Raw genomic sequence first — 15,107 nt, forward strand, 5'->3', positions numbered from 1 at the left:
TTTTCCTGCAATTAATGGAGGATTAATTACTGGAGGTAATGAAGTGGATTTTTTTTCAGCGCGGGGAGGTGAAGTACAGAGATGTGCGAGGCTTTGTGAGCGCCGCATAATTATCGCGGGGCCGTTTGAGCGGGGCCCGGCTGAGAGCGCTAATCAGCGCCGTCGCATCATTATGGATGCACTTAAAAAGCCTCCCCACCAAAATCACTGCCTAATTATTTCTAATTGGCAGGAGTCTGTGTAGTCATTGAGCTGTTTGTAGCCGTTTTAAGGTTCATTTAACTGTCCTCGGGGCCATGTGATAGATATGGGGGGGGGGGGGGGAAATAAAGCCGCCGCTCCGCGCCCGGCCTCGGCTGGCGCCGTTAATCAGGTTTGGTGGGCTCGGGTTTGAAATGCATTTGCTCATGCAGAGGTCAAAACCCGAAGTAGTCCAAGCAAAGTTTGGCTTTTTGAAGCCACTTGACTGCATTCATTAGCAATTAGTAAAATAATTGTGTCTGTCGCTATATTTGGATTTCCACGCGACTCGGGGCTCTTTCATCACCGGCCCTTCTTGTGGCATATTAGCTTCCCTGGAAAGCAAATATTCTTCCAACAGACCCTTTTAGCAACTTCAGTGCGGTGGCATATGTTCAGATCCACTCCTTTCTTCACTCATTTGTTCCCTTAAACAGCACCCAACATTTCAACGCGAGCGTCTCGTTTGCTCCCGATTGATTCCCCACTGGAAGTTTCTACCCAAAGACAACATTTTGGGGCTTTTAAGGGTGTCTCCGAGGAATTAGTCATGAAGCATTAAGAGAGTAGTCAAATCTGTGACGTTTCCCTGAGTTTGGCAGTTAGGAGCATCTATTTCCAAGATGTTGACAGCTCTGGATATCCAAGGAAGCTGTCTAAAAACTCCTCCTTGGGTTGGGGCACTGCCACCGTCAGTAATGTTGTGCCCATCATTCCAGAATGCCCCTTTTGGAGATGCTGTAATTAGGGTGGAGTTGCTTTATCTCCTGCTGTCAGATTTAACGTGACATCCCATTAGGAAAGTGTCTGGGAAAGTTCTCCGGGAGCGTGTTGGCCTGGTGGGCGTAATCAGGACCATGTGGGGGGTGTTGTGAGCCTACACGAGCCACTCACACAGCTCAAGAGGACACTGCTGAGCAAATTGGAGGCTAATAAAATACAGGGCAACCTGGCTGTTTTTGCCACAAAAAAATGTGGTTCTGGTAATTTAATATTAATACAGAACCTGAACAGTTATTCTTTAAACTTATGGTTAAAGCGTGAGGTTGATTGAAAATAGTTACTCAGTAAAAACCAACAAAAGTGTCATTTATTAGTGAAATGTAAGCCCAAAGAAGAGATATTAGTCCAAATAAGAGAATGGTAATATCCTGATTGCCTGTGGTTAATCAGCCCACCCTTATGTTAAATTATAACAGGAAAGTGCCAGGCAGGGCTTGAGCTCTTTGTGCTCTTGGCAGCATCAAGGAGAATCCAAAAGAGAACTTTAGGCCCAAGGACTTGGAGTTGGATTAGTAGCAGGAACCAATAGGTGTGAAGGAGAAAGCAAGCTGGGGAGACATGAAAAATTCATACCAGTGAACCAAGTGTCTGCTCATGGTGTCACCGTGGGCAGGGGGACATCAGGGACTCCTGGAGAGGCACTGGGAGGTGCCAGAGGGGTGACAGGCAAGTTTTCCCTGTTTATTGTGTTGTAAATTTAATATATGTTACACCTTTCCATCCTGCAATCTCCTCATGTTCCCCTTCCCTCCCCTCCAACGTCCCCATGGGGGTGTCAAACCTCTGGGAGTCAGGATGGGGCTCTTGGGAAGAGAACTGGGGAAGGCTTGGAGTGACCCACAGGTAGTGGGTTATTTTTGGAATTCCTTTTTGGAAATCATTTGGATAATATTCTCAGTGCTGGAAATAATAGAGTTTCCATTTTAATTCCAGCCTCCAGGTTTGGGAGTGGAGCTGAGTGTGGTACAGGAGTGATGCTACTCTGTCATTATTTCCTGGGTTTGGGAGGTTCCTTTGTGTTTTAAACAAAAAAAACAAAGCTTGGAAGAAAATGCCATGAGAATCTTTGTTAAACAAAGGCATAGGTATGTAAAAATCACATTCTAATTGCTCTTTTTACCCATTTAAATTGGGACTAACACCAGTTTGTGCTCAGCATCATCAGTTGATCACAACAGTCATAACACATTTTAAAGGGTAATAATCAAGTAGTTCTGTTGCTTTATTTATTTTTAAACAATCCAGATTTTCTTGTTTCTCTTTCTGGTATGTTTTGTTTTACAGTATTTTATGTAACAATTGCAGGTTCTATAATGAAAATACTAGTGGTTTGGTTTTTTTGAATACTAAGTGAAATTTTCAGAGTTTCTTCCCTTCCTTTCCTTGGAGTTTTTAATTAGCTATTAGAGTTGAGGTTTGGGAGGGACAGAGGAGGGTTAGAGGTGATAACTCCCAGTAAAGCAGATTTTGGGGCTGATAAACCTGGCAGCTCCATATTCCTCATCAGTCTTCGGGAATAAAGCTGTTCAATATTCATTCAGGAGAATATTAAAACCAGGCCAGGCTTCCCTCTATCTGTGTTTGGAAAATACAGAATATTACAGCAAGATGCATCTAACCTGCATGTAAATTAGAAAATTATCGTTGCATTTATAGAATGGGCACTGGAAAATAGGAAAATATCCAAACTGTTTATGATGTGTTTTCAAAAGGTTTTGAGTGTATGGTGTGATAGTTTTACGCTTTTTTTGTGTGTTTTTAAAGCCTTTTTATGGCTGAATTTTCAGAGCCTTGATCCTATAGTCAAGTTACAGCAATTTTCATGAAAGATGTTAAGTTCGTTTTGGGTTTAGCTTGGGAAAAACAAGGTGAGATTCTAAAAGTCTCTCTGTGTTCTTCATACAACTTCTGTGGTGAAAATTATAAGTGGAATACCTCAAACCTCTTTCATCTCCTAAAATTCACACCTGAACTGTTTGGTTATCACTGAATTAATGAAAACAATTGCCACTTTTCTTAATTGTGAACACAGGAATGCTTTGATTTGTTATCAGTCAAGTAAAAGCAGCTTTTCATTTAAGTGTCATTTTAGGTCATGGTGTGAATCGAGTCAGTCCCAGTGTTCCCAGTTTTCTACCTTAGGTATTTATTTCTAAGGACAAGCAATGCCTTAATCTGGTCTGTAAGGAGGTTTTTTTTTGCTTTTTAAATGGTGCTGTGACTTGAAGAATGAGAAATATTCAGATTTTTCCCCTGTTGTTTCAGTTTTGGGTCCATGCTGGTGGTACCTCCCTGTTTGAGTGCCTCATGTAGACACTGATGGTGCTGTTCTGCTCTAGGTTGGTTTTTCGGGGGGTATTTTAGCAGGTTTTAAACATTTTAAACATCTGTTTAGGTAATTCCCCTCAGTCTAATCTCAATCTGTGGATGTAAATATACACAAATATCAGTGTCCTGAAGCTCAAACCATCACCGGGGCCTCAGTTTGAGAGGTTTTACCACCACAAACCCTAAAATCCTGCTCTTGTCCCAGGCAGGCAGAGGAGCAGTGTTTTCCTGGTACTGATTTGAACCAAGGCACGAGGGAAGTGGAACATTTCAACCTCCAAACCTCTCCTTTCTACTCCTCAACATTTCACCACAATATCAGAGGTGTTGTCAAATTTACAACAAATAATTGCCTGGGCAGTGATTCCATCTGGACAATGGATCTGACCCTTTTTCAGGGCTCTGTGATACATCCAGATCCTCCTGTCGTGGCAGATGCAGAGTCACCAGAGAGGAATATTTGTATTTATTTAGAGTCCTCAAAGGAAGCTGGACCTTTGTTTTCCCAAATAGCTTCCAGCTGTATCAAGGATGGAATAACTACTCGTGTGTGTATAAATTCATTACAAAGTCTGATGGATTCATTTGCTAATAGAATTTGTTACTTTATTCCCTCATGAAGAATTCAAGTTTTCCTCCCTTTTTTTACATCCTTCAAAAAAAAAAAAAAAAAGTAAAATGTCTTTCCTACAGGATTATACAACTTAAACTTTCCTGCAGCTCATATTTTTCTGGTTGCTTTTTCTTCAGACTAAGTAGTGGCAGTTCTGGAATTTGGTTGGGAGAGGAAGGAATTTCTTGGTGGCATCTTTGTGTGGCAAATCAACAACTGCTTTGCTCTTGCCTCGTGGTCAAGTAGGTTCAAAACTCTTGGATGAGCAGGAGACAAGTTGGATGTTCCCAACTGATTTGAGCTTTTTTTGTTTTGCTGTCAGATTATTGGAATATATTTACTTCTCTTATCAACCTGAACTTTGGGGTTATATGGAAGTTTATATCTCGTATACCTGCAGATGGATATTGAATACATTTATGTAGGTGTATGTGATTTTATGCCCTTGAACTCTAGAACTTCCAGACAGCTTTGGAGGAAGAAGGACAGGAAATCAGAGGGGTGGCTTTTCACTTAGTTCATTTAATAGCCAGGACAATGTACTATCTTCTGTTTCTTTGTTATTTTATTCCCTGAAGTTTATTACAATTAAATTCCATTCTTTTCTGCTCAGTCATGACATGGTTACAGTAATGCAGTGTGAGAAAAAAAGGCCTGTTTTGGGTCAGACTCTTAAGAACACGTGAGAGAAATTCATGTCATGTGAAACCAGGTGTGTTCTGACAGTGATGGTCCTAATTTGGGGTGAAATGTTAGCAAAGAGAGGCAGTTTGAGTCCTCACACAGATCAGCCCTGGAAATGAACAGTGCAACATGTTTCCCTCACGAGGATGAGGCTGGAGATCCTCAGATCCTTTGGAGCAGTTGTATCCAGGGCAGTTGGTGACTTCTGTGCAAGGTAAATAATGGAATCCCAGACTGGAATCCCATGGTTTGGGTTGGAAGGGACCTTAAAACCCATCTCATTCCACCCCCTGCAGGGACACCTTCCACTAGCCCAGGTTGCTCCAAGCCCTGTCCAACCTGGCCTTGGACACTTCCAGGGATGGGGCAGCCACAGCTTCTCTGGGCAACCTGTGCCAGGGCCTGCCCACCCCCCCAGGAGGAATTTCTGGTTTCTAAAGGAATGCAGTGGGGAGAGAATCCCCTCCTGCCTTCACTGATGGAGTTGGAGCAGTTCCCAATTCCAGCAGGTTGATGGGAACTGTTCTCCCAGCTATTCTCCCATCCCAAATCCCAGCCAGTATTGCCCTTGCTTTGGCCACAGCTGGTCCCACAGTCCTGCCTGTGCATAACAAACCCACTGAAATATCGTGCCTGGAGTTTTCCACGCAGTTCTTGACCTGCTGGGGGTTTTCCAGCTCTTTGGTGGTAACGTGGTCGAGCTGAGCCGGAGTCACGGGCGTTGGCACTGCGTGTGGAGCCTTTCCAAAGGCTCTCTGTAGGACAGTCAAGGTGTTGTGGCAGAGGAGGCACCTTCATCTTCCTTGGCAGTCAGGTGTGGTGGCCCAGGAGGTTTGAGTCTGGAGAACTCGATTTGTGACAAACCAACTGCTGGAGAACAAGCAGACCCTCCAGCGGTGTCCCCCCTCAGTTCTCCCCTCCGGCTGCATCCCTGAGCTCTTCAGGCCAACTTTCCAGTAACTGCTGCTTTTCCAGGGGTTTTACCTCCTCCCATGTTTGGCTGTGGAATTCCCAGAATTTAGAGGTGCAGAATTGTTTGTGGCTGGGCTGAGTTGGTGGCTGTGTCTGGTGAATCCATTTTCTCAGCTCTGCAAACGGGGCTCTTGGTTGTCCCGGGGATTGTATTTACTTCATCCTGCTTTTCCCTGGCACCTGGGATGATATTTTTTAAAATCTTAAATATTCCCTTATTCTGAAATGTGTTTTTTCGCTTACCAACTGTCCAAACTGCTGGATTGAAACAACTTTTTTCCTCTTAGCACCAGTCTCCTTTCAGGCTTAAACTCTGACTCTGCTGCTGCCTAGTTTTGTTTTCACTCTCTTTATATTTAACAATAAATAACCCCCCCTCCATATTATCTATATTTAACTCCCTCAACTACATGCATTTTCAAATTGCAGACTAATAATGACCTGACATGTTTTATAGATGTACCATATTCCCATTAAATATATATATAGTATTAATAATTTATCTGCCCTAACGACTGCAATTGATATTTGAAATTATTTTACCTTTCCAATAACTTGTACATGATATTTTTTTTCCTGGTGGTGAAGTTGAGTTAAACAAGAAACTTTCTCTTAATATGCTTTGAAAGAGAACATGGCATTTTTCTGCAGTTCCTTGTGTGTTTGCACTCTGTCTTTATTACCAAGGTGAATGTCCAGGTTTGATGCAGAGCAGTTGTGTCTCGTTGTTCTGGCCCCGACTTTGGATTTATGGCTCAAGTATTAATTTGTTGGGTTTGTTTGTGGCTATTGAGCCAATAATAATCTAATTAGGATTGTGGCAGGTGAGAGGCACTTAGAAGAATTCCAGGGGAGGACTTGACATGTCAGGAACGTTCATTGCAGTGGGGGTTGCTGTTTGCCAACAAAATACATTATTTTTTCATAAATTGTCCTTCACTGGAAGAGCTCAAAGAGAAGAAAACAAGCACTGTCTTGTTTTTGGCCTCTAACTCCTCTTTCCTTTCAAAAAGCCTCTCGGTGACTCTTTTCCAGTTGTAGGGTTTTGCACAGATTAGATTGGCCCTCTCAGATAAAGTTCAGAGCTTTAGTGCAACATAATTGGGGAAATACTAAACGCCACTGACCTCATTTCCTTCAGAACAATGAAAATTAATAGTTGCACGTTTTATTAGGCTGATATTCCAGATGTAGTGTACATTTAATTAAGTGTAGTTTCCTTTTGCTTATGGTATGTGTCTCTGCTTTCTGTCGCAAATTCTTTCTAGTTTTACAGTTTTCCACATGTTTTCTTTCACCATTTATGATTTTTTTCAAAGCAGAGCTGGGAGGATTTAAATCACTTTAGCATGCAGCAAAACAGTTCCCATTCAAACAATAAACGCCATTTTAAAAAGCCTTTAGATCTTCTGGCACTTCATAAATATAAATGTATAAAAACATTATGCAGTTGTAGTGCCCACCTGCTAATTAAATGCAGATTTCCTCAAACTTGTTTTAAAATCCGCTTATTTGTTTCAACTCTGTCTCTGCTCGGGATACATATGGCCCTTGTGAAACTAATTACGCTTATGGAGCAGCTGGGAAATTTAGTGCAACTAATTTTATCCAATATTTTACATTTTAATTGATTACCTGCGAAGAAATTAGCAAATTAACACTTATTGTGCAGTCGCTGAATGGGCTTTTATGGAGCCTTTCAGTTTTTTACAAGCGGCCCAAGTGTGGATGGAGTAAAAGCCCTTTCCTAGGGCAGGGGCTGGGGAAGGGATCGGGGAGCCTGGATTATCCAGGGTGGGAATTTCGGGATCCTGAGCCATGCCAAGCATCTGTGTGTTCTGCGGCTCGGACATGAAAAGCAGATTGGAAAGTAATGGCTTTTCACAGAATTTTGGGAACATATGGGCTTATCTGGATCTAAGGGCTCTTTGAAGATCTTTGAACTTGACTAAATGACTTAACCTTTGGCTTGGTGGGTGGGTGTTGGTGGGTGTCACTTTGGGGGAAGGGGGGGGTCCCTGCTGCAAATTTACTCTCCAGCTTCATTTTTCTTCTTTCTCTCTGGTAGTTCTATAATTTGAACGTTTTGGGACTTGCTGTAATAGGACTAATCGTGATTCTTGTTATTTTTCAACAGTAATAAAATAGGAAATCTTTCTTCTCTGTCAGATCTGTGGACTTTTGTTCTTGTTTAGTGATGAATTAGTGACACAGATGACTCTTTGTAGCTCCATTTGATCAAGTTTTATCTTTATTTCCTGTTCTGTAGATCTTGCAAGATACTTTAATAGGAATTAAAGGGGGGCTTAGAGAAGGGGGGAGAGGGATTTCACAAGGGCATGGAGGGATAGGACAAGGGGGAGTGGAATGGAGCTGAAGGAGGGGAGGTTTAGGTGGGATATTGGGAAGGAATTCCTGGCTATGAGGGTGGGAAGGGCCTGGCACAGGTTGCCCAGAGAAGCTGTGGTTGCCCCTGGATCCCTGGAAGTGTCCAAGGCCAGGTTGGAAAGAACCTCAAAGCCCATCCAGTGCCACCCCTGCCATGGGCAGGGACACTTTCCACTAGCCCAGGTTGCTCCAAGCCCTGTCCAGCCTGGCCTTGGACACTTCCAGGGATGGGGCAAAGAACTTTGTACAGTGATGGAAAATCCAGGAAAACTCCTCTTTGGAGGAGTCTGTGGAGCAGAATCCCCCATTTTTGAGAAGCTCCTCACTCATATCCCACCGATAATCACCTGCCTTCCTCACCTGTGTCCCTGGGACAAGGAACACAAACGGTGTCAGGGGCTTCCTGTAAGTGTAAAACCCAAAGGGGAAACAAGGATTTGGGCTCTGGGATAATGGATTTTATGGTGTGAAGGGTTGCACAGGAAACAACAGTGGCAGCTTCTGGAGAGAAAACTGTTTGTCAGTTTGTCAATGCTCCTGTAAGGGCAGCACCACAAGTTTGATGCAATAACTCTGATTTTTCAAAGCTGTTTTCTGTGTATAAATGTCACCTGCCACTAGTTCTACTTAGACATGGGAACCAACAGGAATCTGGGGTTGGAGCATCCAGCTAATCTGAGCTGAATTTGTTGTCTGCACCTACAGAAGGAATATGTGAAATCAGGTTCAGATTTGAGCTGAGAAATTCTCTAGCAGTAAATATTTTAGATTCCTCAGTTATTCCTGCTTGAAGGACTAGACCCTTAAGTGAGGAATGGCCTTGCATCAATTAAAGGTGATTTGTGTTGCTACAGGACTTCTTTTTTTGTTTGTTTTGGGTTTTTTTGCTGTTTTGGACTTTACATCTTACCTTCAGAGTTCTGAGAAATCAGGGTTACCTGGGAATGGTGAATTTGGGGCAGTGCTCTTTGAATCTGTGGTGCCTCATCACAGTGAAACACCATCTTTGTGCCAATCAAAAATTAGATTTAATATCCAGAATCACTTCTTAGGTTGAAAATTTCTCTACCTGAGGACTAAGAACGAACAGATAAATTTGTGATGACATCCTAAAAACCCATTTGGGGACAGAAAAACTGTTTTCTCTGGTTAATAACACACCAGTCAGGGGTAATTTGATCTGCTGGACGAGTGTTAATGGTGGGACCAATAATTGGGGTTGTGGTGCTGCAAGGTGGCAGCTGCTGAGGGAAACCTGAGCCCAGGTTTGACCTCTGGGCCTGGGCTGGAAAGCTCCTGGCAGGAATAGGGACATTAACCCCCATGTGCTGGACAAATTCCAGGCTCAGGAACAACATTCTGCCCCAATGTAATTTATGGCTTCATCTAGAGGCAGGATTTGCTTTTGCTCAGCCTATTGTTGAGTTTTATTAAGCAGTTGTTGCTTTTGAACCGGAGTGATTTTTTTTTTTTTTGTGTGTGATTTGGCTTTTAAAGGCCTTGGGAGTTTTGCATTCCAAGAGGTACTAAAGACATTTTTTTGATACTATTTTAAAAATTGTCCTTCCCCCAGTCCTCTCGTTTTTCCATGAGGTGCCATCAGAACTTCTATAGGATTGTGGAATCCTAGCATGGTTTGGGTTGGAAGGACCTTAAAGCCCATCCAGTTCCACCCCCTGCCATGGGCAGGGACACCTTCCACAGAGGTTGTTCAGATGTTCATTGGAATAAAAACTAGCCCAAACTTGACTGGCTGTTTTTCCAAATACTCCTTTTCTGCTCATGTAGCATAGAAAAGGTGTATTGATCCATGTTAAATTATTAAATAAAATTTAGAACCTCTTCCAAAAGAAATTCAGGAATAATGAAAAGGATTTTTTTTGATACATCTAGAAATAATCCTAATACTTCTTCACCTTTTTATAATGAAGTTTATCAGGAACAACATAAATTTATCCCAGAGGAATGGATAACATGGTTGAGAGTGGAGTGTCCTATGTCCATGTAGGAACTCCACTGAGAAACCCAAGTTACAAGTCCTGGTAACCAAACCCCAAAGAGATGCACAAACCCTTGCACCTGTGGGCAGTTTCTTGCATTATTTGGCCTCCAGAGTTGGAATATTTTTATATTTATATAATACATATTATATATATATAAAATATTATATATATATTTATATAATATATATAATTTTATATTTTCTAAGTTGAGCAAGTCCAGCCATCAGGAGGTTGGTTTGGACCCGTCACTTCAGGTTTTTCTGGGTCTTGTAGGAACAAAACAGTGATAATGGATTTAATATGTAAATGCACAGTAGCAACTGTAAATTCTTTATTTTCCAAGCTGAACTGATTAGAACTCAAGAATTTAAAGTTTAATATTCCAGGAAAAATTCCCTTTTCCCTTTTCCCTTTTCCCTTTTCCCTTTTCCCTTTTCCCTTTTCCCTTTTCCCTTTTCCCTTTTCCCTTTTCCCTTTTCCCTTTTCCCTTTTCCCTTTTCCCTTTTCCCTTTTCCCTTTTCCCTTTTCCCTTTTCCCTTTTCCCTTTTCCCTTTTCCCTTTTCCCTTTTCCCTTTTCCCTTTTCCCTTTTCCCTTTTCCCTTTTCCCTTTTCCCTTTTCCCTTTTCCCTTTTCCCTTTTCCCTTTTCCCTTTTCCCTTTTCCCTTTTCCCTTTTCCCTTTTCCCTTTTCCCTTTTCCCTTTTCCCTTTTCCCTTTTCCCTTTTCCCTTTTCCCTTTTCCCTTCCTCTCCCGAATAGCTCTAAGATTAATTTGTTGATGGATGAATCCTACATAGTATGGTTTAAGTGATTTTATATATTTCTATATATAAGATATATATATATTACATTTTAGATTTTTCCTTCAAAGTAGAAGCAATGCTTTCTTTCCCACTTCAGATAAATGGACAGTTTCAAAGTATTAAATGACTGAATATGTTACATTATTAACATGTTCTATTTATTAGATGCAGTATATTATCATTAAATCCTGAGATGTGTGCCGTGGTTGGGTCAGATGACAGATCCAACAGTGGCAGGGGGTGGTTGCTGAGCTCTGACCCTGTGCCTTTGGTGCAGGTCCAGGTCCCGAGGCCGGCAGCGTTCCTACAGCCGGAGCAGCGAGAGGTCCGGCCACAGGAGGACACACAGCGGCTCCCGGGAGAGGGAGCGGCGCAAGGGCAGGGACAAGGACAAGGACAAAGCCAAGGACAAGGGCAAAGGGAAAGACAAGGAGATTTATGGCACCAAGGCCGGGTAAGTGAAGTGACAAGTGATGGAATGGTAACGAGAACCAGGCGACGGGTCGGTGTCGTTTTACCCCGGGATGATTTTCCCTTGCGTGGTGACTTTTTATGGGCTAAGTGGAAGTTCTTCAAAATGTTTCAATGGTGGGATTCTTAGGATTTCAAAATTATGGAATGGGACAATATTTCCCACTAAAGGATGGTTTAATTTACAATTCTTTCCCCACCGTGGGAGGGTGGTGGGGCCCTGGCACAGGTTGCCCAGAGAAGCTGTGGCTGCCCTTGGATCCCTGGAAGTGTCCAAGACCAGGTTGGATGGGGCTTGGAGCCACCTAGGCTGGTGGGAAGTGTCCCTGCCCATGGCAGGGAGTGGAACTGGATGATCTTTAAGGTCCTTCCAACCCAAACCAGTCTGGGCTTTGGTGTGTGAGAGGTTTTCCGGGCTCTATGTAGAAGCTCATCTCAAATCCCATTGGATTTGGATCCCACTGAACAGTGTCCCAGAGGATCCTGCTGGGCTCTAGGTCCTTTTAGAACAAGGATCAATAGGAAGGAGCTGTAGGAGGAACACAATGCCCAGACAATATTTTTTTAGGCAAGCAATTAATCTCTATATTTTGATAACTTACAAAATTGCTCATGCTAAATTTGAAAGCAAATTTTGGGTTGTTCCCAGGGGAGTTGGGACAAAGGGTACAAATTGATATAGAAGGGCACTTTGTGCCCTTAGTCCTTTCCCTCTGAGCTCAGTGGCTGACTTTGGACAAGGATTTCTGCCTTGGAGCACGATCAGACTGCAGAGTGAACCATACCTGGCTGGTGCTGATATCATCTGTGCTTCATAAACTTTTCTGAGGGGGCACAACATGTTTTCCAGTTTAATCAAATGCTGATCAAAGTGTGTCTGTGCCGAGAATATGGATCTGAGCAGCTTTTCCCCTTTATTTGTTATTTGTGATTTGAAAGATTGAGGCTTTATCAGCACCACTTTAGTGTTTGGGAAAGGCTTTGCAAAGCCACAGATTTGAATACAGAGGAGACAAATCCCTTTGGGGTTGTTATTTGAAATTTGTCTATGGAATATTCTGTTATTGACCACAGAGAGAGAGAATCAACTGTAGGAACAAAGAGAGTTTCTCTTTGCCTTGTTTGTGCTCCAGGAAAATGAGGTGTTTTCCAGTTGTGTTTTTGTCAGAGGCTTCCTCAGGCCTCCCAAACTCTCCTTGTTCTTCCCCTGCATCATTTATTTATGTATCTGTTTTCTTTTTGGGTGAAAAGCGTGGAAAAGATCCCCTTGGCCAGGTAAACTCACCTGTCCTTGAATTATGGATGTAGAGGGAGGAGGATGGTGGAACACAAACTGAGGGAACTTATTGCCTGTGTAAGTCTGTTGGCTTCTGGAACTTTCCCTCTGTCCCCTGCAGCAGCAGGGAGATTCCATGGTTATGTTGGATCCAGTTTGAACAGGGAAAAAAACCCCAAGTATTTTATTTTTCCTCCTGGCCTATTCTGCTGTAACCAACACAGCGATGGTGCTGCTTTTCCAAATTGTTATTCCCATTTCTTTTCTGCTCTGAAGTATGAGGAAGAAAGTCTAAAGACACAAAATCCCTGTCAGGTGCAGGTTTGGATGTGAAATACTGAGAGGAATCAGCTGGAGGTGACTGTCCACGTGAATGAATTTCTAGATCCAGTGTCTAAATCACCACTGAAAGTATCTCATCACTCTCCAGAGCCTCTCCAGAACCTCCAACATCAGGAATCTGTAGAGGAAACAATCCTCTGACCTCTGTGCTTGGAGTAGATCCTTCCTCAAAGGCACATCAAGGACCAGGTCTAGTTTTCAGTTTAAATTTATAGCTGTTTGGAATGTATTTATTCAAAATAGCCACTTTAAAGCTATAATGAAGATCATCCCAGAGCCAGATTGTGAGAAGATGGAACATAAATTCTCAGGTGCTGCTTGACTTTATAGTTTAACTTTGCATAAAAGAAGGTATTTCAGTTTGGCAGCACTGCAGGTTATCTGGGAGTTGTTGTATATTTGGGACTTTACTGTTCCTCTGAAGTAGAGAATCAAACTGCAGGTTTTTAATTAAGGAGCAAATGGTTTTATTTGTTTGTGGCTCATATAAACCAATGATTGTCTTTTCTGTGCTTGGCTTGTGTTTGGTTTTTAATTTGGGGTGACTTTAGATTCTCTCAAGGTAGATCTTGTCTTCACAGGAAACATCTCAGGAGGGATTTGAAGAGTAGAAAAGGATAATTACTAAAAAAAAATTGTTCTGGTCATTGTCCTTTGGCATTCTCCATTTCAGTGATCATTCTTTGACCATGAGCACTGAACTTGTGGTCTGTTGGAGGTGTTTTAGCAGTTCTGTGGAGATGGGCTGTGTTACTCCTCCCTTCTCCCAGTCTGAAGTGGTTTAAGGGATGTGCTGTTTGTGCAGCCCTGATGGAGGGGGATGGCTGGGAAGCTCATGGACAGCACCTGATGGTACCTGGGCACCAAACCTGGTGTGAAGAGCAGCCTGTCAAGCTCTGAGAGAGTTTTGTGCTCACTTGAAAGGTAAAACAGCACAGCCTGGGAAATATTCCTGAACACAGAATTGATCCACCTTTCAGATGATCAGGATTGTTTCATTTCCAGGGAAGACTCTTTGCACAGTAAAGCTGCTGACAGGCAGGCAGCAAGAAATGTTCTTAACTAGTTCACAGTCAGCTCCTGCAGTGCTGCTCTTTTTCCCTTCCATTTTGCAAGTCATCCCAACTGACCAGTTTGCTGTGGTTTCCTCTCATCCTGGATGTTCAACCCCTGTTCCCCCTTTGTGTGTGTGTTCTGGCAGTGCATGGCAGAGAGAGCTTTATTACCTGGAAGGCTATAAAAAAGAATCAATCTGTGCTATGGCTCTTTCTCAACAACTGCTGGCAGCGTGTCCAAAGCGAAAGCACGTCTTGGCCTCTCAGCCTTTCCTGTTCCCCCAGTCCCCCAGCCAGGTTTGCAATCCCATTTCTGTGTCTGTGATACCAGTATTGGTCCCTGGTGGTGCCCCGTGGCTGCAGGGGGATGCTGTGCCTGTCATTGCCTTGCACCACTGTTGCACACCAGATTTTGTGCTGGTGCTCCTGCTCTGTCCCTGCCACACACGGGGGGGACTTTGCTCTTCCCAGGGAAGTTTAACAAGTTAATCGAGTTGTTACCACACCTTGGTAATTTTGACAGAGCTCTTTGCATTTACTGATACATTATGGAGTGTTGTAAATGGAGTTGATAAAATAAGGACTGATATACATTCTGTGATGAATTATCATTGTCTCTGCAAAACTTTCTGATGCACAATTGACATCTGGTGTCTGGTTTTTACCAATAAGTTTTAGTCTAGTGATTTTTTTTTTTTATTAAATTTTTGTTTGAAAGACCCAAAACTTTACTGTTCTTCATTCTGCCAGAATAGTTGATCTGTCCCTGCATTTGGCTGTCCCAGTCCCTGTTTTTCCTCTCTTGGTTTTGTTTTTCTTCCCCTGCAAAATGAATCTTTTGCAGGAGGATGAACTCTAGGCTGAAGCAAAAACATGAGTGGCATTGATTAGAAAAGGTCACTGAATGAAAGGGGAAGAGCTTTGTCTCTGCATCCAAGGAATGGGACAGGTTGGGTGAATTTCCCTTATCCAGAAGGGAGTAGTAATTCTCATGTTAGACTTCTGCTTTGGGGTTTTGATTGATTATGGGAAAATTAGTCATAGTCTTCCTGGACTTATGTACTTACGAGCTTTTGACTTAAAAAAACAAAAAAAACAAACCACTAAAAACTTGTTTATTGGTTGGTAAAGCTGAATGTGATGTTTGTGTGA

The 15,107-nt window shown here is 42.6% G+C and overlaps 1 protein-coding gene across 1 annotated transcript in view; it reads left to right on the top strand.

Annotated features, from left to right (window-relative positions):
* RSRC1 (arginine and serine rich coiled-coil 1) overlaps positions 1-15,107 on the top strand; it is a 106,841-nt gene that overhangs the window by 15,685 nt on the left and 76,049 nt on the right. Inside the window, exon 4 of the mRNA XM_051781294.1 lies at positions 11,089-11,265. Coding sequence (XP_051637254.1) covers positions 11,089-11,265 — 177 coding nt within the window. The remainder of the gene's footprint in view (positions 1-11,088; positions 11,266-15,107) is intronic.

The sequence above is a fragment of the Manacus candei genome, unplaced genomic scaffold (assembly GCF_025592945.1).
Source record: "Manacus candei isolate 608988 ecotype Guabito, Panama unplaced genomic scaffold, ASM2559294v1 h1tg000015l, whole genome shotgun sequence".
In the NCBI taxonomy this organism is placed as follows: Eukaryota; Metazoa; Chordata; class Aves; order Passeriformes; family Pipridae; genus Manacus; species Manacus candei.